Raw genomic sequence first — 22,568 nt, 5'->3', positions numbered from 1 at the left:
TGGCAACCGCCCATCGCGTTTTCAACAGGCGTGAGTACCGAAAGAACGTATATGTTGTTGCGGAGCCACAAAAAAACGTCAGACTTGTCCCTCTAAGATTCATTACACGCCAAACTAACTTTATCACCACGGCCGAGCTGCTTATCGCTAACTGCGTCACAACGCGCTGTGCGGCCAGCGTGCCTCAAAAGTACCCCAGAAAGTAACGAAATTACTTTTCAGTAATGTCTGGCGTCAGAGAAAGCGGCACAAACTTCTAGCAAGATGCACTAGACTACAAACCACGGCTGAATTCTCGCTAACTGCGACACGGCGCCCTGTGCGGCCAGTGTGGCTCAAAAACCGAAATAAGTTACAATAGTCCCCTAGGAAGCGTCGGAAACATGTCTCAGCACGATTTATTTACTCAAATTAACTGCGCCAGGATGGCCGAGCTGTTTTTCGCTAACTGCGTCTTAAGTCTCGGTCCCGTGCCGTAAGCCTAATTGCGTCGTAGACTGTGAAACGAGATTTCTCACCTTGCCGTAGTCCAATAGTGCAGTGGTGCCTTGTCCCAGTGCAGAAGCAACGCAAGAATACGCCGAGAGCCCAATAAACCAGGTTACATTTAAAAATGTGGTTGATCCCTCTTATATAGGAATCGGTATAGAACACGAAAGTGAAACGTCTTCACAGAAGTAGTGTAATGTTTATTGCACATTGATATATAATGTCTATTGGTGTTTTGTGGCTAAAGCGCCCTTAGGCGTTGATGCACCCACGCTGACGCCTGGTGGCACGTCTCCTCCATCACGACTACCAACGTCGATGACCATGAGCAACCGTCGTGCATATGGAAGCTGCACTACGCTGCACACGCTAGCACAACGCGAAAGACGAAGCACGTAACTGACACACTAATACAACGCGCAAGACAAAGCACGTAACTGAATCGTCACCGAGTCAAATCAGCGCGTACAGCGCGTCGTAATTGCAGCCTCCGCGATCAACTTCAGAAACATTTTCAGAGCTAATTGCGGAGGCCACGCTCCGCTGTGCTGAGTACGGTGAACGCCACCTAGGTGGCGTTGGTAGTGCTTCTTGATGCCAGCGTCCCTTCGAATGCTGGCATCGAGGCGTCGTAGTGCTGAGACCACCGAAGCGTTCACTGTCGGTGCGCGTTAGTGTCATAATGCAGTACTTCTCTTTTCTGCTCGTAGGCGGCGGCACCGCCCCGAGCAAGAGCGCGGGTACACGGAGGAGTGTTAGATATATAAGGCGCGTCTGTGTAGCTCTCTGCAAATGCGTTTGTGGCGCAATGGGTTAAACGCTCGGCGATCTATCGTCGCGGACCGAGAGGTCGTGGGTTCGATTTCCAAATTTTGCATGTTTGTGGAACTTTTTCTTCTGGTTTCTTTCTTTGTATTATGTTCTATGACGTATTTCCGTGACGGAAATACGTCAGTGAAGTCTTGGTGGACCCCGGCATAAAACACTTTCGTGTTAAAAAAGAAAAAAAGAATGAGACAGACGGGTCGCCGTGCGCGAGTGCTCAAACGCGCGCGCAACCATCCTCGCTGGCGTCGGGGGAGTGTCTGGCGGATGACGCATGTATCTGGCGTGTCATTGACCTGCGGCTAGGTAAGGCAAGGAAAATAAGTCGCAAAGCTTAAGTTCATTTATACGCAAAACGTTTTAGTTTTCGCGGCAAAGAATTAAAAAAAAATAAATTAATGCCTGTTAACTTAAGTTCTTTCTTTTTTTTTCGATGCTCGCGGCAGCTAACGTTCGGTGTCAAAAGTATAGCGTGACGTATGGTGACGTGTTTCCTGTTGCCAGTTTTTGCCGAGTGTCCCCTCTTGTTGAATTTCTTTCTCTATGGTTGTGCTTTGAGTGTACCTTGATTTTGTGGGCACAGGTTCGCCCAATAAACAACCAGTTTCGTCGTACACAGTTTTACCATAGAGAAAGGAATTCAACAAGAGGGGACACTCCCATAGGGCCCAGCGGCCGAATTGACTGCAGCGTGCCAAGCGGTCGGTGTCGATCACTTGCATCACTTCCGGTTTCGGTTTTGGGCGCGCGTATTTTGAACGCAAGCTAGCACGCCGGCTGCGCCCCCCCCCCTTTTTCTTTCCTTTCTTTTTCTTTTTTTTTGCTCTTCGTGCAGAATCGGTTTATTATTTAGTAAAAATGATTGCGAACGATCTCGTAAAGTCCCATCGAATCTGTGCCACGTGCAATTTCACAAAGTAGACGCAAGACCTTTTGTGCAATGAGGAAATATTTATTTTGCTCTATATAAAAGCTCGTTCCGCGCTTTTTGTGCGTTCATCCAACGTTGTGACACCAGCAGGTAAGGCAGTAGTTCCTGTATGAAGCTCCACCGGACGGTACCAGCTGAAAAAAAAAGTAAATTACAAGCATGTTACATTTGCAAGCACGTAACAGCATGTTACAAGCATGAGTCATTTTGGTATTTAGACATAGGAATACTGCGAGGCGAAACGTACGAAAGCGGTGAATGGGCGGCATTACAAACAAAAGCAATTCGCTTTTACATACATGGCGTAGAAAATACCCGACTCATCCCAAACATATATGAAAACATCTGATTTCCAAGCGTTCCCCAATTTCCGGGCATTATTTCCTGCACTTAGGCAGCACAAATACACGAGCGACTTCACGTTTCCAAAACTTGGCCTCGGGCGACGCGACGGTACGCGACATACACAGAGACGGACGCAACAGGCACTCAAGACAAATGCGTGGGTGCAATGCCTTTTTTCAATCCTTTAGAAGACGTAATTTTCGAATTACAAGTTTCTGATATGTTCGTCGTTCGCGCGTTCTGCCGGCGCCAGCAGCACACCCCATGTTATCACTCTTGGCAATCGCCCATCGCGTTTTCAACAGGCGTGAGTACCGAAAGAAGGTATATGTTGTTGCGGAGCCACAAAAAAACGTCAGAGACTTGTCCCTCTAAGATTCATTACACGCCAAACTAACTTTATCACCACGGCCGAGCTGCTTATCGCTAACTGCGTCACAGCGCGCTGTGCGGCCAGCGGGCTGAGTTCTCGCTAACTGCGACACGGCGCCCTGTGCGGCCAGTGTGGCTCAAAAACCGAAATAAGTTACAATAGTCCCCTAGGAAGCGTCGGAAACATGTCTCAGCACGATTCATTTACTCAAATTAACTGCGCCAGGATGGCCGAGCTGTTTTTCGCTAACTGCGTCTTAAGTCTCGGTCCCGTGCCGTATGCCTAATTGCGTCGTAGACTGTGAAACAAGATTTCTCACCTTGCCGTTGTCCAATAGTGCAGTGGTGTTTGTCCCAGTGCAGAATGAACGCAAGAATACGCCGAGAGCCCAATAAACCAGGTTACATTTAAAAAGAAAAAAAAAAGAATGAGACAGACGGGTCGCCGCGCGCGAGCGCTCAAACACGCGCGCAGCCATCCTCGCTGGCTTCGGGGGAGTGTCTGGCGGATGACGCATGTAACTGGCGCGTCATTGACCTGTGGCTAGGTAAGGCAAGGAAAATAAGTCGCAAAGCTTAAGTTCATTTATACGCAAAACGTTTTAGTTTTCGCGGCAAAGAATTTAAAAAATAAATGAATGCCTGTTAACTTAAGTTCACTTTCTTTTTTTTTTTTTTTTTTTGCGATGCTCGCGGCAGCTAACGTTCGGTGTCAGAAGTATAGCGTGACGTATGGTGACGTGTTTCCTGTTGCCAGTTTTTGCCGAGTGTCCCCTCTTGTTGAATTTCTTTCTCTATAGTTTTACGGCTGTTTTCTTCAGCGTCACTACTACGTGACAGTATCATAGCCACGGCACGCGGGCTGGAGCAGTTACGAGGCACAAGCCGCTCGAACATACCAAGCGTTTATTTGGGATGTGTAGTTGCTCTTATCCCCCCCCCCCCCCCAAGTCGGAACGGAAGTGGGAGCGGAGAGAAGGAAGGAAACGTACTGCGCATGCGCAGAAGTCTGGTATGACGCGGACACAGAGACAAAGAATGCTTTGCAGAAAAAAAATGTAAAAGAAAAAGGTAAGGACAAACATTTCGTTTACGCTGCGTGTAATTCTCGAAGACACTTAACCGGCCCGAAGCAGATGACACAGCTCGTTCGTGGCTGCATTTTAACCCTAACTTGCCAGTGCCACCTGGTGTGCAGATGCGGCACTGCTTTTGCTCGAAATGAACTTGTGTGATACCGCGCATGACACATTCTAGAGTTGGTTGAGAGAGTGCGAAACTACCGGATTGCTCGTTTCTCACAGTTTCGCTGATTGTAGCTGTCATGCGCAAATGAGCCACAGTGGTGCGTAAGACGTTTTTCACTGTTGGAAAATTGTAAGCGTGGGTTCTTGGATCCTCAAGAGCCAATGATTGGTGATAAAAACGTACGGGTATCTGATATTGCACTTTGTGCGTTGTCTTTTGTTTTCTTTTTTGCGTACTTTAACATGTTTCCGGATTACCTTAGGGGCCGCGGTAAAGTACGAAGCACGGGAACGCATACGCTTAGCTGTGCTTAATTATGCCTTTTGTAAAAAATAACACTACTCGCTGTATTCCAACCTTCCAGATGGAAGTGTGAACACCGGCAATACGTAGTGCCAAGCTGCCACGTCTCATTCGGAATATAGGGTCATTGTTACATTTCGGACCAGTATCGCTTTCGACTTGGATTCTGGCTCATCGGCTACGTCCACAGGCCCGTTCATCACAAACGATTTCAAGCTTGCTGAACTGAGTACGAGACGCAGCCATTTTGACGGAAGACGCTCGTATTGACAGCTACTGAGAAGGAAGCTTAGCACCACGGGTCATTGCATCCGCCCACTGCAGGCTATAGTTACAGCAAGACTTCCTAGTCATTGGTAGATTTCCAAAACATGACGGAAAAAGACTTGCTCAGTATTAGCTCCTTCGTTTTGCAAGTGCCACCACATGAATTTGAACCAATCGAGAGGAAACATGCAGACTGGCTTCAGCGGCTCAAAGGCACCACGCCATGGGAGGCGGTCACGGTCATCCAGGACGCTCTTCGAGCCATTGAAGAACCGAGGCGGCGACTAAGGCGAGTGGCACGCATGGGTTGCTGGCTGATTCCGCACGACACGCTCGGGAGATGGTCTCTGTACCGACACAAACACTTTGCAAGGTATTGCTTCGTAACGGGACTCTACAGGAGCTTGGCGTATGCGTTGGGTAGCGACATGATGACCATAGGTCCGAGCCGGAGGAATGCCCGCTGCTCGTGCATTATGGTGCAAGACCCGAAGTCCACGGAGGGAGACCACAATTATGCCTGCCTTTGCGTCTGGAACACGATGCCGTTCCTGGCCGTTCACGCCACCGGAGATAAGTTCGAGCCTGTTGTTAACGCTGCTGTGGGCGCGGTGATGAGAACCCCTTCCGAGAAGCTCCGGCGTGGCACGTACCCTAGTCTACGCGCCGCTTTTGTTAGGGCCTGTATCTACATGGAGCCGGCCGTCGCGACAGAAAATCTCGAGGAGGATGGAAAAGAACAGTGGCTATGGACGAGCCCTGACCGAAGTGACAATTCCAGTGGTGAGAGAATGTTTTCATTGCCTTTAATTCCAGTAACCGTGTTGGGCTACATGCCTGCTGATGGGCTTCGGTGTCGAATATGGACTTGCCGCGTGGCTTGACGAATGGGTGTTTTTGATTATTGTAAACGTTTGTCTATTGGGACCCGGAACAGTTACTATATTCGCGGTACTAAGCTGCGGACAAGCAGTACTTCGTATTCGATAAACTAGACAAATAACCAGATATTCTGCGCATTGACAAGCAAGGAAATTCAATTTTTCCTTCACATACAAATATAAGCACGAACTCTTTCGCGTCATTTTTAATGGAAAGCCTGTTGTTAGCAGCAGTACAAATGTGTATTTACATATGAAAAATAAAAGCTATTTGTTTTTGCAGGAAATCTAGCAGGGAGCGAAGAATCCAGCTTTCTTGGACTTGAGTACCTGCTGCACAAGTTGCTGTCACCCGGTAATAGCGAAGATGGGCGTGATGGAGTCCGGGACAAATCTAAATCAAGTGCGTCACATTCACGTCTCCCATCGCCATATTGTAGAACAGGCACGAAAGCTTAGATACACTGAGCACGTGTTATTGGTCCAATTGGTTCCGCATACTAATGCATCAGAGCCTGAATGACGAATAAACGTAGAACTGATGCCACATGCGCTTAACTAACAACTGAGTGTTCGCCCATCGTGGTTCGTTATCGGTTATGGCGTTGGGCTGCTAAGCACGAATTAGTCTGTTTAGTTTTAGGCGTCGGTGGTAGCATAGCGATGATGGCAAAACATAAAAACGCACGTGTGCTTCGAGTTACGTGCATCTTAAAAAAAGCTCTGGTTATCGAAGTTATTCCATTGTCCCCTGGTAGGGCGTGCATAGTAATCAGATAGGGGCTTTGCGAAGTAAAATATCAAAATGCAAAACATGTTTTTCTGATCGGATTCAGAATATTTGTAGGTTGTGTTTGAAAAAAAGAAAAACAGCTTCACAAGTCGCAAAGCAAGATACAGGTATGGCAGTTTTCGCTGTCATCGTCGAATAATCCGCGTGTGAGTTCTGATTTACAACTGGGAAGCAATTCAATTGTTTTATCTGAAAGTGCAAGTGAAGGTGTGCTGACGCAACCGTCTTGAAGCCTTGATATATCTTGCTTCTAAAATTTCGCGCGTGGTTTTTTCGGGGTTTTACTAACCATTGCCATATTTTTACACTGTGACACGCCGCCATAGTACTTGCAGTAAAAGGCTGAATGCCTAAAAAACCACCTCCTACGTTTTAACTATCCTACCTTATCTTTTCTTTGAGACAACGGCTTGTAATTGCTACAAATGTTTTTTTTTACATGGGCCACTGGAATCGAATGAGCTAAATTTGCACAGAAGATGAGATATCCAACAGCGTGGCCTATTGCAACCTCGTGGTATATGAGCAAAAGTTACCTAAGCCTGTGAGTACATGCCGGGATAAGACCACCGGTGAAATTCTAGGCCATCAATTTTAGAGACTTCAAAGCGTTTGTTAGCACATCTTCACTTGAGCTTTTGGAATAAAGACTTCAATTATTGCGGAGTTGTTATAAGCCCTGACGACGTCCTCTAACAGGCGATGATAGTGTCGAAGTGTCATATCTTCGTTTGAAAATTGTAATGCTTTGTTTTCTTTCTATGCTGAACGTGCTCGTATTCGGTATCTATATATGTCGGTTCGTCAGAAATGCTGAAGTCGTTAATCGGTCATCGCGGTAGTGCTTGCTCTAATGCAGTGATTTGGGCTTGTTGGTATGACATCGTGAGGCTTATAATGCGTGAAAAGACAAGGACGAAGGGAGAACACTACATTCCAATAATGTAGTGTTTGGTATTTTAATTCTTTGTCGTTGCTGTGTTACTGGTAAAGTAATACCTCAAATTTAGCGTATTCTTTGTCGTTACCGTAGCGTCTGGCGGTACTGTACTCATGCAACATTCTTTTTTTCTATTTTCGATTACTTGGCTTGGTTGTGCGCCACCAATGGCGTAAGCTGCGAACGGCGCTCCGGTGTCGTCAGCAGGGGGACATGCTTTTCTCGTCCGCTACGCACCGGCTAGCATGGCAGCATTTTCATTTGTTTGCTCACGCTCCAACTGCTTGCTCGTGTGGCACGCCACAAGGCAATTATTACCTGTAATTTTTTCGAGTGACAGGTTTGAAAATGCCAGCATTTACAGACAAGCAAACCTTGTATATTTAAAGTATCTTCCATATAACCGCCAGAGCTCGTGACCCAATATCTATGGCTTTGAGCTGCTGAGTTCGAAGTCACTGGTCGCTCAATGTCGGGGGCGGGGGGTATAATGCAAAAAGAATGTTCGTGTATTATATTTAGGTGACTGCTAAAGAACCTCCAGTGGTCACATTTAATTGTGCAACTAGCACTAGGCCGGCTCATAGTTATAGCGTGGTTTTGATAGGTAAACTCCACTGATGTAAACAATTATTTTTTATATACCCACGGCCGTCGTGTTTATACACGCGATCTCGTCATTCCGCAATAGATCATTACGCCTAGCGAGTAAACCACGGACTGTGCAGCTTTCGAAACGATGCACGAAGTAATATTAAAACGCTGGGCAGCCACACAATTCAGAGGTCTGAGGTCAACGGCTTGGAAAACCAAACGTTCAGCGCCCTGGGCCCATACAAGCACAGTATTACATCGCGTACATGGTAGCGGAAAGCCAATGCTACAACTGATCGTCCATGAAGGGCTGACAAGTCATTATGAGTGCTCCATAACAACGGAAAAGCAATAACAAGAGGCCAACGCCATACACGCAAGTGCACACACTGAGAGAAATCAGTGACGATACCAGGAGAAATCCACACTTTGCAAGGTAACTACGGTGACAACAGTTGATTTCACTGTGAATAGTGTTCTGGAACATTCAGTACATAGTGCTGAACAAACCTACAGATTTGAATTTCAAGAATTGGAGCAGGGCAGGTCGGCCGACAGCATCACGTTAAGGTGTAAGGCGGGGTAGAGGCGACGAGGACAAGCGTTGAAATAAACTGAAGTGAAGTGGGAGACCAGACTAGTTATTATTCCATATTGATACGAAGCGCTCGTACTCGTCACCTCTTTTTTGTGTTTCGTGTCTGTTTTTGCGCTGGTCATATCAGCATCAGGTTGCCTTCTCAGAGGGAGCGTGGGCTTGCCGCGACAGCGGAGTGCCCTCGCTCATGTCACACCCGAGAGGGTGCCAATAAAATATGTCGGGGCTAATATGGGCGGTAGGCAAAGTTAAATATTCCTTTGTGACGTCGCAAGCGTCCTCACTTCACCATTTATTACATCCATAGTGCTGCTGTGGGGTCTGAGAGGCCATCACTCAGTCAATCATTTGTTTAGTCAATCACCCTTCGTAGCTAAGATACTAGCCATTGGGTGAATACCACTGCTGAAGGATCCTGCAAATTTTCTAAGACTGATCAGAAAGCTAAACTAACATTTTTCAAGCATTATTATGGAGTGTCGTTATATATCATAGAACAGTTATGCGTCAAGCGTTACAAGGAAGTTGTTAAATATAACAATAACAGACATATAACCTGTCATAAATTATTAACGTAATATCTAGAGTGTTTAGTGGCTCTGCATTTAGTGCTACTGTGGCAATTGAGCGTCAGCTTGTTAGCGTAAAGCCGAATCCTACAAAAAGGCACCACACAACAATCCGCTGTGGCATATGCACTTACACGCAATCATGCCGACATACTTCAGTAACGAAATTGTATTGTTCAAAATGGCAGACTTCGGTATGAATTCTGGGTAATATTGCATGGCTCCTTGACCTGAACAACGTTTTACGAATATGCCATTCCTTTTTGTAGGAAATTCTCCGGAGTGGTATCTTAAACAATACACTGACTAATAATGTTCCAGTTGTAGCTGTTCGAATATAGAGCATCACAGTGCACTGATCAATAAACATCGTATTTGCTTACAGTAAGTACAGAATCGTGATAGGAAATACCATGAAACGAGATGCATGAAAAATTTTCACAATTCTGTTGGAAGTACGTCTATAAGCTGTCCGAAAATAATTCAGTAATGACGATTCACCTGCGTGTCAAGTGATCCCCGGATCCGTCATCATTTCGCGCTTGACTTCTTTGCAAGTTTAGTGCCAGTAGAATTATTGCAATCACGGAGAGACGAACGTCCCCTCAGTCCGGTCGCCCTTACTGCTTTTTTTTATAAGAAGTTGCTTTGTCCCTGCTGAAAGCTCGAAATGTCCCAAGTTTTGAAGCTCCAACAGGAGAAGTGTTATGACTTCGGTACAAAGCAGGCATGTCGTGCTGCGCTCTCCATTTATTCTGAGTGATGTACTTTTGAACACTTTTCATACTCGCATTCTTGTTCAACTTTATGCGATGAAACCAAAAGTTTGTTTTTAATTGATCCTTCTATTGCAGTATTTGAAGACGTCGCTTCCGACTATTCGTCTTCGCAGTCATCGGTGATGTCATGTCAAAGCTCACCCAAACATGAAGACCTGGGCGTATACCAGAGCAGAAGCAAGCTGTATATCCAAGAGACAACCAGGTAATAGCATCTATGCTCTGCTGCACCTGCAGAGTGGCACACACTTTGTCATATTTCTAAAGTTGCAGCGACAGCAGACATATTTATTGCACCTATGGGGGTCTCATTAAGCGATGCGTATTATGAGGGCAAGGACCACCATTCGGCGAGTGATAGTTTCTGGGGCCTATGCTGCAAATGAATAAGGAGCTGCATATTTGTGCTACCTGTCGTGTTGTCTGGTTCGTGGAAACCTAACAATTTTCAGGTGTCCCGGAAGACGTTCGAACCTTTACTTTTCTTTCAGTAAATGCCATCGCTTGAAGGCATACTGTACAGAAACGCTTCTTTACAGAAATAATTGCACTCTCGATGAAGCATCAGAAGCAAGAAAGCGACCGCTAGATACATATAGTGGAAACATTTGATCTAGGTGTCGGGTAGCAAAGAAAGATTTAATCAAATTGCACAAGCGGAACATGAAACAACTCGGAGGTAGAAGTGCATGATTGTATCACACAGTCGCCTTGTTCGCACGCTCTCAGCATTTAATTATATATATATATATATAAACCATGTAAGTTGCTGAAGTTAAGGCATATTGCAGTGTCACTTCCGTATAATCGCAATCTGATTATGGCGCACGCCGTAGAGGGCGAGTCTTGATTATTATAGCCAATCTGGGATGCTTTAACATGGACCTTCATGGAAGTACACGAACATATGAGCATTTCGCTTCCATAATAATGTGACCGCCTTTGGCATGACGGAGCCCGCGACCTCGAGCTTTGGTGCGCAACGCCATAGCAAGTGGGGCATCGCGCTGGGTGAACTAGGTAGCCCAGCGTGATATTTATTTAGCTAGATAGATGGATAGATGGATGGATAGATGGATAGATAGAAATTGTTTCGTTATGGTGACCTAGAAAAACCACACTACCAAAGGCGTCAGTGAACAGTTGAACTTTTTATTGGGGGACCTTGTGTCCAACAAAACAAGTAAAACTCAATGTAGAACGAAAACGGCCAGCACAGTCATTGGTTGTCGAAATTTCATTCTACGGGTCAAATTCATCGGCTGTTTCTACATGAATCATTCTACTCTCTGGTGCAATCGCTGGTACACGCTTACGTTACAGAATGTACTGTCGTGACCAAAAGCAATGGATGCCTGCGAGACGCGTGCCGAAGAGCACGCTGGTGGCACCTGGCGTCGCCCCGCTCAAGCTCGCGTGACATCCATTCTGGTGCCGTGCGCATGGGCGTTCCTATATCATTTGTCGCAGGCCCGCTATCGTTTCGCGAATGCTGCGCGAGCGGCTGCTGCAATGGCCAACCACTCAGCTACACTTGGCAGGCCTCGGGGGCTCGAGTAGAAATCGCATAATGATAGCGTTCATGTGTCGGAAAGGGCACTATGTCATGTCGGACGAACAATGTATGGACGCACCTACCCACTATACCAGAATTACCGTCACATGAGCTAGAGCAGCGTGACGCCATGTTGTGCTGATACTCTCCGGCACGCATTCACAAGTGTCCATTACTTTTGCCCACGACTGCGCACACACCACTATTGGCGTTGCGCACGCAATTTGAATGAATAATTATTTCGGTGCACTGGGTTTTCAAAATTAGTCATTACGGATTTTTTTTAATCGCTGTGGCAGGTAGCACAATTCTTATCGCTGAGCTGGGTTATTCGAAGAGGCGAACATTAGTAGCACGAGAAATCGAAACACATAATCATCTAAGTAACACAACTTGAGTAATGAACTTCTCGGTTAATTACTTTACACCACATATTGCAATTTGCGACGTGTAGCCGGTGAGTTTGCACGACGCATTCTTGTCTCGTTCAAAATATGAAATGCAGTTTTTACCACAGCAAATATGAGCAAATAGTTACTCATACGTTCATGGCGATGCAGTTTTGGCATCTTACCGAAATTATATTGAAATAATTACCACTACGGTAGAGATCAACATGCACCGGACTTCCTATCCAATGTGAATATTTTGAGTGCTCACTTCCAACGAAATTTGAAAAAAGATTGACGACAATGTTTAATAGAATGTATAAGGGGTCTTAGAAAGATGTACAAGCCATGGTAGTAAGTAGTTATGAACTTTCCGATGAATAACAAGCAATTAGAAGGTGTCACTAAAAATGTCCGGTCATATTGCGTTAGACCCCACCTAAGTATGGCGTTGAAATAGCTTTTTAACTTTATACGCTGTTTCAAGGATTGTGACTGGCTTGGCGCAATTCAACCATCCCATTTTTCAATTTCTTTTTTTTTGGTTGTTGTTCAGATTGTACAAGTGACAGCCAAATTAAAACTTTATACGCCAATTACCAAAAAATGGCACAATTGCTTTCGTGTGTTGGGCAGGGTTTATAGTACTTCAGTGAATGGCCGTTAAATAAAAGTACATTCCTGTAAAATAGCAGAAGGAAGCAATGCCAGTGAGAAGACTGTTATTATGTGAGCGTCGACATGCATCTTGTTGCAGCAGCACCTAAGATATAATTTTGTTTCCTTCCTTTTTTTTAATGTCGGGGCGGCGTAACTAGCTGAAATGCGTCACAGGATGAAAACATGGTGGGGGTGATTCTTGTGTGTCAGCAGAGCAATTTTACCAATGAATGGTGACTTTAGCGAACGAGTCAGATACACCACGTAGAAGTGGACGAAAAGGCTGCACTGAATTGCCCGCAAAAGAAGTGTTATTTATAATAAGCCTTCGCGCCAACAGGCTGACGCAAGAAGACAGGGCAAGCCTCTTGTCCCTTCTCCACCTTGTCTCGTTCTGCTTACGGTAACGTTCATTACGAATAAGCACGAACGAGCCCACCAGTGCAGACTACTGAAAAAGTTATGCTCACTCAATTCTAGTGTAAAAATCCTGCAATTTTAGAGCGTTACAATGAATGATGAGCCACAGTGACCCATACTTCTTATGCAGATCTGCTAAAATATTACCTTCACACAGCAATGATGAGTTACTGACGAGGACCTCTGATTTGAGTTGACTTCTGACCTACTGCATAGCAACAGCAGATCTCATAGTGCCCCTTCATAGGTTGCGAAAATCCAGGATACAAAACTTTAGTCTCACTGATTCACTTTTTTCACCCAATTTCGCCGCCTAGGGGTGAAAACAGGAACTATGGGGAAGGGGAGGGGAAGGGCGTTCGCAAAGCGATCAGAAGGTGCAAAGCGCGGTACACGAGTGGCTACTGCCACAACCAAATGTTGCGTGTCAAGGGCAATACGTCAAAAATTTGCTGTATAATTGTGTTGCATTTTTGATTGGATTCGTAGCTAATTGAATAGTTAAGGTTTGTAGTTGGAATCATCCTGGTATACGAATAGCAATTCAGCAATGATGAGGCGGCAAGTTCCAGTACTAAGGCAAGTTGCGAAATTATTACTGCAAAAGAATTGCGCAAATTGAGAGTACAGAAACAAACACAGATATTGCGTGCATTCACCTCACCGTTGCTGCATTTTCGGTGACTATATGAAATTGAATCGTTCACACGCGGCAGTGGGGTCAGCGTGTATGGCGTCGTGGTATTGAACACGACATGAGGGGTTCGAATCATGGTTTGGGCGTCTGCATTCTCATGGGCTTGGGCTGCCAAAACGGCTAGGAAAAAGGGCTTTTGGTTCACGATAACAAACCACAGGTTCATAATCAACTACACATCGGAGGTGCACAAGAAGCCTGAAAGAAGCTTTTACTAACAAATTTTTTTCTAAAAATGCCCATGTTGATATTCACAAGCCTGTGCCTTACCAAGCCTCCACGCTGCTTCACTGCACCTATTCAAGAACAGCCTTCAGCCGCCTTCGAAAAGCGCCATTTTGCGCTCTAACATTGTTGAAGAAGCTTGATTTTCCTGTGTCTTCTCGTGTGGTTGCCTAGCTTGCGCTGTTATCGAGAATAATGACGCAGAATGACGATGCCTGTGATTCTGAAGTTTATATATCAGCTGTGTGTTTATTTTTTGTTCTTTCTGATAGGTCCAGCCAGAGTGGGGACGAAGGCGCAGCTGAATGGCAAGAAAGAAAGTATTTAATTTGCAGGGATTGCAAGACATATGACCTTGAATGTCCAAGCCGTGCCCTCCAGTTAAATACTGACGCTTTGCACACGTGGTACGTGTGCCCAGCCTGCGTGAAGTTTGATACCTGGAGCACTACCTCTTAAATGTGCGGCCAAAAGTACTCTGCATTGCCAGCGAGTGCGAGAGTTTTGACAAAGCTACACGCAAAGACGTGCACGGCATCGCAAGAGACAGTTGAATGTATTTGCATGTATATAGAAGAGACATGCACGACGTGGCCGCACACAAATACGGCTGAATTGTGTTTTAATTATCATATTTTAGATGTGCAAGAATTTACGAACACCGACACAGAGACCGCCACGTGATTTGGAATTTTAAAGTGGTAACTTGGTGTTTCCAACTCGCCTTCTGTCACCCTTTTAAGTTACCAGAATACAATGTAGCTACGTAGCTAAATTGCGTAGCTACGCCATTCATCTCGCTCATCTTATAAGCGAATGCGTTACATTTGGTCGCATATTTTCAGACGATATAGCTATTGACAAAAGTAACCTTCAACGCATTAGGGTGATAGAAAATATCCGCCCCCACAACCTCAAAAAGATTAATTTCTTGTCATCAGTTTTGGTGCACGAAGACGTACCATTAATCCTTTTCTACAATAATTTCTTTAAATTGCCCTGAATGATTTCCTGCTGCTGCATTTACCACCATGGACAACTTTTTATTTGTGTGTGCTTTTATGTCTGTGTACTTATTTTAATAAAGCGCCGTGAAATACATGGAGTCTGACGAGTTACTTCTGCTTGTACAATGATGTAAAGCGGTTACTCACTGCGGTAGCTGAGTGGCTATTTCGTTGGGCTGTTGTCGAGGGCTTCATTTCGACAGCAGCGGCCACACGCTGATAGCGAGCGGATGCAAAAACGCTGGTGTACCGTGCATTTTGTGCACGTTAAAAAAAACCAAGAGCTCAAATTTACCCCAGCGGCCCCACTACGGTGTACACCATCATAACTGTTGCTTTTAGCATGAACCCCCCTGCCCCTAGTGCGATGCGAATATATTAAATGCATTTTTAGTCTGCTGCAGTAAGTTAATTATTTTAAAACTGTTCTACGAAGATGAACACTGGACTGCAAGAATTGACAAATATTATTGGGCTGTAATAGTAGTACCTTTAAAAGTGCTGTTCATGATAAACAGTTCGGTTTCAATGTATTGAACAGCAATAAATTCATCTACAGGTTTATTCAGGCACCCGCAGTAAGGGCGTCAAATTCAATAATTACGCAAACTCTGCACGTTCAGTGCATGACGGAAGCAGCGTTTTCTGTATACGCATGCTTCGTTTTCGATAACCATATTAACGTACTATAGGCACTGCAGTCTTCAAAACAAATGTTAGGGGAAGTTCGTATTTATATCACGTGGCCTCTTAAAGAGCCCCTCGCCAAAGTCCCACGGTAAAATTTGTGGATTCACTAGAACATGTGAAGTGCCTTTTAGGTAGCTTTTTACCCACATTAATTGTTCATTTCGTTGAATGACCGAGGAGGTCAGACAAAATAAACGCTCACGCCACCACGCTGCAAGGAAGCGAACTCTAGTGCCAATAGTGGGACACTCCTGTTTTGTACTGGCAAGTGTCTGCTAACGGCCTTGCTCCCCCTACCCCTAGGAAGACTACATGCAACGCCGTTTTAAAACGGCGCTGCATGTAGGCTTCCTACCTACCCCTACCTCTCCCATTCCAGAGCGGTGGGACCGCGTCATGCTTTGGCCATGCTGACGTCATGCGCCCCTCTATTTATTTTTAAGGAAACTCTTTCTTTGAGAACTCTCTCTCGCATTGTCCGATTCATGGGCGATCACTCAGAATGGACTCGCCATTTCGCAGAAGAACAATCAATCCAACCAAGCCTCCCCAACTTTTGTAACCGTGGTTGGGTGCTGCTACTTTGCCGAATAGATCATATGAAAGAAAGCACTCCCATATTGACTCTCTCACAGGTGTCCTGGCTGTTGGTCGTGTTTTCTACGAAATTACTCACGGATAAAACAAAAAATACCCAATTGTTCTCAATGCGTTAAATATATGTCACCTGGAGCACAATTCTTTTAATAATGTCAACTATGCCTGCTTTTATGCGGTCTGGGCTTTGCAGCATGCACTTGTCCGATCTTTCGCCGAATTAAGTGCAGTTTTATTGCAATATTTCCAGAATCCGCCGTTGTTTGGCCACGCGCCGACCCTGGGTACAGTGTCATAGGACAGGGGGGCAATTCCGAAAAGGCAGCATAATGAGTGGTGACGTAGGTACATGTGGAGGGGCTCGGGGGAGGGAGAGAGGGGGGTTCCTGCTGTCTTGCCATTTTTACCGGATGGCAGGTTACTGCAATGGTGCAAAAGGTTGTGCTGAAAATCATTTGCATATCATTTATTTACCACTTCACGAAGGCTTCGCTTCTCAGATTCTGCTTTTTTTCCTTTCTCCGTTTTTTTTTTGCTACGTGTTTCACTTCCAATGACTGGTCTACGGTTCTGTTTTGAATATTCTACACCAAGTCATGTACTATAGTAAATTACATTGTAAGCACTGCGCCTGATGCAGAGGGAATGATTAGGGTAGCTTTGATTCTCCGCCCTTCCAGACGACCATCCCAGGAGGAAGGGGGCCTGGGCTTTCGCCTCAATGTTCAGCTGTGTTGAGCGGCGCTGTGTATATAGGCTTGATACCATGCGCCACGTCTCTGAGATTTCAATGCCCAAGCTTGGTTACGTGCCCTTTAACTCCTTAAAGTTTGCCTCCATAGAATAGTGTGGCGCAATTTCATTTATTTGATGAAATGCAAACGTCAGGAGCGCCAGCACCTTGTGAGCACGGGCGTTGAAACACAGCAGTTGCAGAGCTACCGTCGATAATTTCTCGCAGATATATCTGTCCGCCATTACGCTGCATTGGGGACGCAGCCGTAATTCCACCTGCACACAGGATCGGTGAGCACCTCGAGAGACAAAAAGAAAAATAAAGAGAAACGAGAACACACCTTTGCGAAAAATAACACCATATTGTTTTATAATAAAAGATACAGACGTAGCAATCCCATTTGATGCAATCTTAGCGTCTTGAAAAAGACAAATATTTGTTCGCCTCTCAGAATCTATATGCTGATATCATCGCCATGCTTCACCCTCGTTTCCTATGGGGCATCTGGGGTTCTTAGGGTGTTTCCATAAAGAAATAAATAAAATCATATTGCTTACAGACTGATTCGTCTGCCTTCGCTAGTAGCTGACTTGTAGAAAACAATGCTCAGGTTATTCAGGATATGTTTCTTGCGGAATGACGTCAACATAACGTTGTTCACTCGTTTAGCATTACTTGGGCAAGCAGTTTAGCTAAAGTTTAGGCAATTGTTCGCAATAAGTTCCGTCTTTAGAATGAGCACACATGGCTGAGCGATTCTTGTTCACTATAAAGAGAACGGATAATACTGCAACCGACTTGAAGAAGTTATTAATAACTTGACGTTTCAGCCCCCCTACAGAATGTCCTAAAAATTCTATTCCGGGGTTTAGCATGCCAAAACCAAAATATGATTATGAGGCATTCCACAGTGAGGGACTCCGGAATAATTATGACAAGGTTCTTTAACGTACACCCCAAGCACGGTCCACATACGTTTCTGCATATCGCCTCCATAAATGCGGCCGGGGCGGCGCATTTATGGGGGCGAAATGAACCGATTTTGATCAATTCTGCATTTCTTTTGACCCTGTTTCTGCGCGTGACCACGACGACGAGATCACATTACACGCCGGCAGCCCGGGCGCCTAAAGTGCTTCGCACATAAAAAAGAAGGTGCATACGCGCCACGCGATGTGCAGAGGGCACTACGACGTTTTATTTTCAGCCCTAATATTGCTGACACCGGCCGCTGGAGATGCGATGAAAATGATACGCCATTCCAAAGGACAATGACTCACTTTTCGTCGCTCGTCAGAGTGTTATGCGCTGCGCTTTGACGAGATCAAGCTCGCAATTGTTCGCGCTTCTGATATCGATCGCGAACGTGTGCTGTCGTAAGCAGAGCATGGGCGCTTCGACGCTTTTACAACTCGGACAGTCTTGCCTCGTGATAAGTGATTGAATGTTCGCTGCGAATGTATACAGAGTCTTTCCCGTTTTGCTGGTTCTGACGCTGACCGTCCCAAAGGTTCACTTGTAGATGACGCTGACGTAACGCACAAACTACACTGCAGGGTGCCTATGAACGAGCACTCAAAACGTTATAAGCGTGTTATACTAGCCTGGTATAGTTTAGTTAGCTTAATAGAACTATAAGCACAGTAAGAATACATTTACTGAAAATAGAGAAATCTTATTCTTAATGCGCATGTAAAGGTATAAATCTATGGGTGAAGTATGGCGTTTACTTAAAAATTATGGGAAAAATCACTCAAAAGCGTTCGATTTGGCGAATGTCTTAAGCGTGTAGACAAACAGTCAACGTTTCTTCTCTCAGTGCAACGTTACCTTTAAGTGGGCTGTTTTTTAACAGCCAGTTAAAATTAATATTGGCGCTACTAAAGAAGCAGCTTCGCAGCAAGTTGAACTGTAATTCTCCAAGCTCGCATAAGTCTGCTGTATCATTTTAAGTTCGCTAAGCATGACGCAGAAAGGGCCACGCTAACCAGCATTTTCATGGGGCCGAAGTGCAAACAACGCCAGCGTACTTAGATCTGAGTATTTTCGTGTGTAACCTTTGTGCAGCATCCGAAAAGGACAAAATGCGCAAGCACAATCTTCAGGAACTCAAGCGCGCGTGATTTCAAACCATTTCGCCACTTTTTCAACGCAAGTCTTAAAATTTTCTTCTTTATTCTTATCACTAATACAATATCGCTTGTAATATATTTGCTAAAGCTGTCATTCTTGCTAAGCCGAACATAAGCACTTCAGTGTGACACTTGCAATAATGCGACGGCAACTGCGAAATCCAGCCTCCTGACCACGGATCATCGCCACCATCTGCCACTGCAACAAGCGTGCTTCTTTCCATTGGGCCAATTCAGTTGAGACTGAACGCCTTGGAACTACCGGAGCTACCGCCTGTCTGATCACCATATTTCTAGCAGTTCTACGAAGCGTTCGCAGTTCCGATCATGACAGACAAAGACTTGGACAAGCTATGCCATCGCTTACATGAGATGCCGGAAGAGGAACTGGCAATGCTGGACCGGCACCGGTATACTTCCAAATGTGCGGGTCACAGGCGTTCCACGGCACCTAGCCGTTGAGGCAATCCGCGGCAACTTGAAAGCCATCAGATCATTACATGAGCGGCTTAGACTGATCACATGGCTCTATTGCTGGCTTATACCGCACGACAGACTAAAAGGGTGGCATATTTATCGCCTCAACAGCAGACTGCAACAGTTTGTCGCCGATTTCAAGCTACACTCTATGATAGCGCGAGAGTTCAGCTATCGAGGTAGGATAAACACGTACAGTCGAGTGCAAAATATTAGAGACCACGGGAGCGGCGACTGAACTGCATGGCTGCGCCTTCTGACGGCTGCGCGCCGAAGTTCGAGAGCGTGTACTGCGCACGCGCGTCCTTTCTTACCTGCCAGCCTGCTCGTTCGCTCGCTGCAACCGCGCGCGCACCGGAACGCGTGAGAGAGCGCAAGGTTTCACTTCTGCAGTCGCCGTCGAATCGCCCGAATGATGATGTCATCATATCGTGACGAAAACACTTTATTTGCACTGGCAGCACTCGGAGCGCGCCACTCTCTGCACCTTGCTTCTTGACGTTCCGCGGCGCGAAAAACATGCTTCGCGTCACTTTTTTCTGAAATCGAGTTTTGTGGTAAGGTCAGAAAGCAGCGATGTCTTTTGCGCTCCACTTCCGGAAATTTAAGCATGATGCAATTATTTGTGGTACTCAGTCCAAATATCATGTGCCCAGACACATGCGTGAAACCACTGCATATAGAGCAGCTGGAGAGAAGAGCCAGGGAAGAGAACGGGGAATCATCGCAGAAGGCACGCGGGCAAGTACCGAGTGTCCGATCTGCCGGGTTTCAATGCAATGCATAGTTTATTGGGAAGAATAAAGAGTCCCGCTCAGCTACGGGGCTGTGAAACGCCAGACACGCTTTGTACCGCAACACAGAATATGGCCCACGCGTCACCCACGCGCTGGCCCTCGCGATCTCCAAATTATGCGAGGCAGTCGCGCCACACTTCGATCGTTTGCAACGCGCCGCATGAGGCAGATTGCCCGCGATAAATGAAAACACGTATAGAGGTGCGCTCAAATTTCGCATTAGGAATTATCGTAATGGTCGGGGTTTCCTTTTCATTTACTGTTTCTGAGAACAAATCTGCGATGATTCCCCGTTCTCTTCCCTGGCTCTTCTCTCCCGCTGCTCGATGTTCGGTGGTTTCACGTATGTGTCTGGGTACATGATATTTGGACTGAGTACCACAAATAATTGCATCATGCTTAAGTTTCAGGAAATGGAGCGCAAAAGACATTGCTGCTTCCTGACCTTATCACAATACTCGATTATAGAAAAAGTGACGCAAAGCATATTTTTCGCGCCGCGCAGCATCAAGAAGCAAGGCGCAGAGAGTGGCGCGCTCCAAGCGCTGGCAGTGCAAATGTGTTTTCGTCACGATATGACGACATCATTACTCGGGCGATTCAACGGCGGCTGCAGAAGTATACAGTGGCTAGCAGAAGTGACACCTTGCGCTATCTCACGCGTTCCGGTGCGCGCGCGGTTGAAACGAGCGAACGAGCAGGCTGGCAGGTAAGAAAGTACGCGCTTGCGCAGTACGCGCTCTCCAACTTCGGCGCGCAGCCGTCAGAAGGCGCAGCAATGCAGTTTAGTCGCCGCTCCCGTGGTCTCTAATATTTTGCACTCGACTGTACGTGCCCTTGGCATGCACACATGGCCGCTACGCATGTGCTGTGACCGGAAACCTGGAGGACGAGCATGATCAGCACAGTATTATATGTTTGTGTGCTTGGTTGGAAATGCCCTACTTGGCCGTTCGTTCTGTCGATGTGATCGATATGAGAAAGCTGATGCTCACTCTAAACAATGTGTTAGGAGGCAGCCTCGATGAGCACCTGGTTGGCGGTTACGAGACGTTGAGCAGCGGCTTCGCTGCCGCTCTCCATGACATGGGTAATCGTGGAATCGGACAGCTGGCAGCGGTGACATTCCCTGAGGTGTTTGGGCGGCACATGTAGCCAAACGCTGACGGCCTCAAAATGCATTCTGGTAAGACATATTTTCGTCCACCTCAAAAATTACGTGCTTAAAACGATGTCACAAAATGAGCGTGGGCTTCAAGGAAAATTTTTTTGAACGAGTTGGTCCTTCAAACTGTCCAAAAGTAGTTGGTTGATCAATGAGCCTATTACCAGATAAACGTATATCAGTCTATTGAGGAAGAACGAAAATCGTCTGATGAATAGGCTTTCAAATCATAGGAACTATATGACTCGCCATGAGTTATCCGACGCTCCTTTTCATCTACAAGTAGACAGCATGCCATACAAAGATTAACTGTTACTAACGTTTTCGGGCAAAATTAGTTCTTGTAAGCGGCGCGGAATACACTTTGGCAGAGTGATGCGCGCGCATCCATTTTAAATTCACTTTGTCTGCTATATTCAAAAAAAGGCCTCAAATTGCTTGGCAGGAAAATGCCTGGACGTGACTTTCACATAAAGTGCTTTTGATTTCACGGCGCCGAAGACGTACGCCTCTATCTTAGAGTTTGCATTCACATGCGCAGCGTAAGTTGAAGACGCCAGCGCCCGTTCCATATAAATATTTCCTTTCTTTTTTGCATGTATGTGTGTGTGCGTCTGTGTGTGAGCGTGCTCATTGAATTTAGTGCGTCGAATGTGAGTAGAAGCACCAGCAACAACTATCGCGCCGTGTCGCCTTTAGAATCTCAGATCGGCACGATACATTTTCAACAATGTTGTGAGGTTGATGATTGCAAAATGAATTTAGCAAAGAACAAATAGAACACCCGGTATAACATCGCTGGTCTCCTCGTGCGCTAAGGGGAGGTGCATTACCTGGCGTAAAATACGCACTTCATTTATTGTGTTTCATTATATGATCTTACATCATGACGCGGATGAAGTGCAGGTTCTACCCGTGGAAAAAGACGCTCGAATTTGTTTATTTAAAAGTTTGTTTTAGAATTGAAAAGTTGGAATTGAAAAGTCGCTGTTTGAAACTATTTAAGAAATGAAAACTGGCAGCATTTTCTTGACTTCAGACGAGGAAAATCGCAAAATCTTGCACCTTTTGTCTTTAGAATGGATGA

At 45.7% G+C, this 22,568-nt stretch overlaps 1 protein-coding gene across 1 annotated transcript; it reads left to right on the top strand.

The window, feature by feature from the left end:
* Positions 1–4,557: 4,557 nt before the first annotated feature.
* LOC125940123 (uncharacterized) lies at positions 4,558–14,545 on the top strand. Its single transcript, XM_049655817.1, has 4 exons — positions 4,558–5,563; positions 5,945–6,064; positions 10,010–10,139; positions 14,153–14,545. Exons 1-4 carry the CDS (start codon positions 4,885–4,887, stop codon positions 14,337–14,339), a joined length of 1,116 nt encoding a protein of 371 aa, XP_049511774.1. The 5' UTR covers positions 4,558–4,884; the 3' UTR covers positions 14,340–14,545.
* Positions 14,546–22,568: the final 8,023 nt, after the last annotated feature.

This window comes from Dermacentor silvarum, chromosome 9, assembly GCF_013339745.2.
Source record: "Dermacentor silvarum isolate Dsil-2018 chromosome 9, BIME_Dsil_1.4, whole genome shotgun sequence".
NCBI lineage: Eukaryota > Metazoa > Arthropoda > Arachnida > Ixodida > Ixodidae > Dermacentor > Dermacentor silvarum.
The sequence above is the reverse complement of the archived record's forward strand: the minus strand, read 5'-3'. Positions and strand labels throughout refer to the sequence as shown.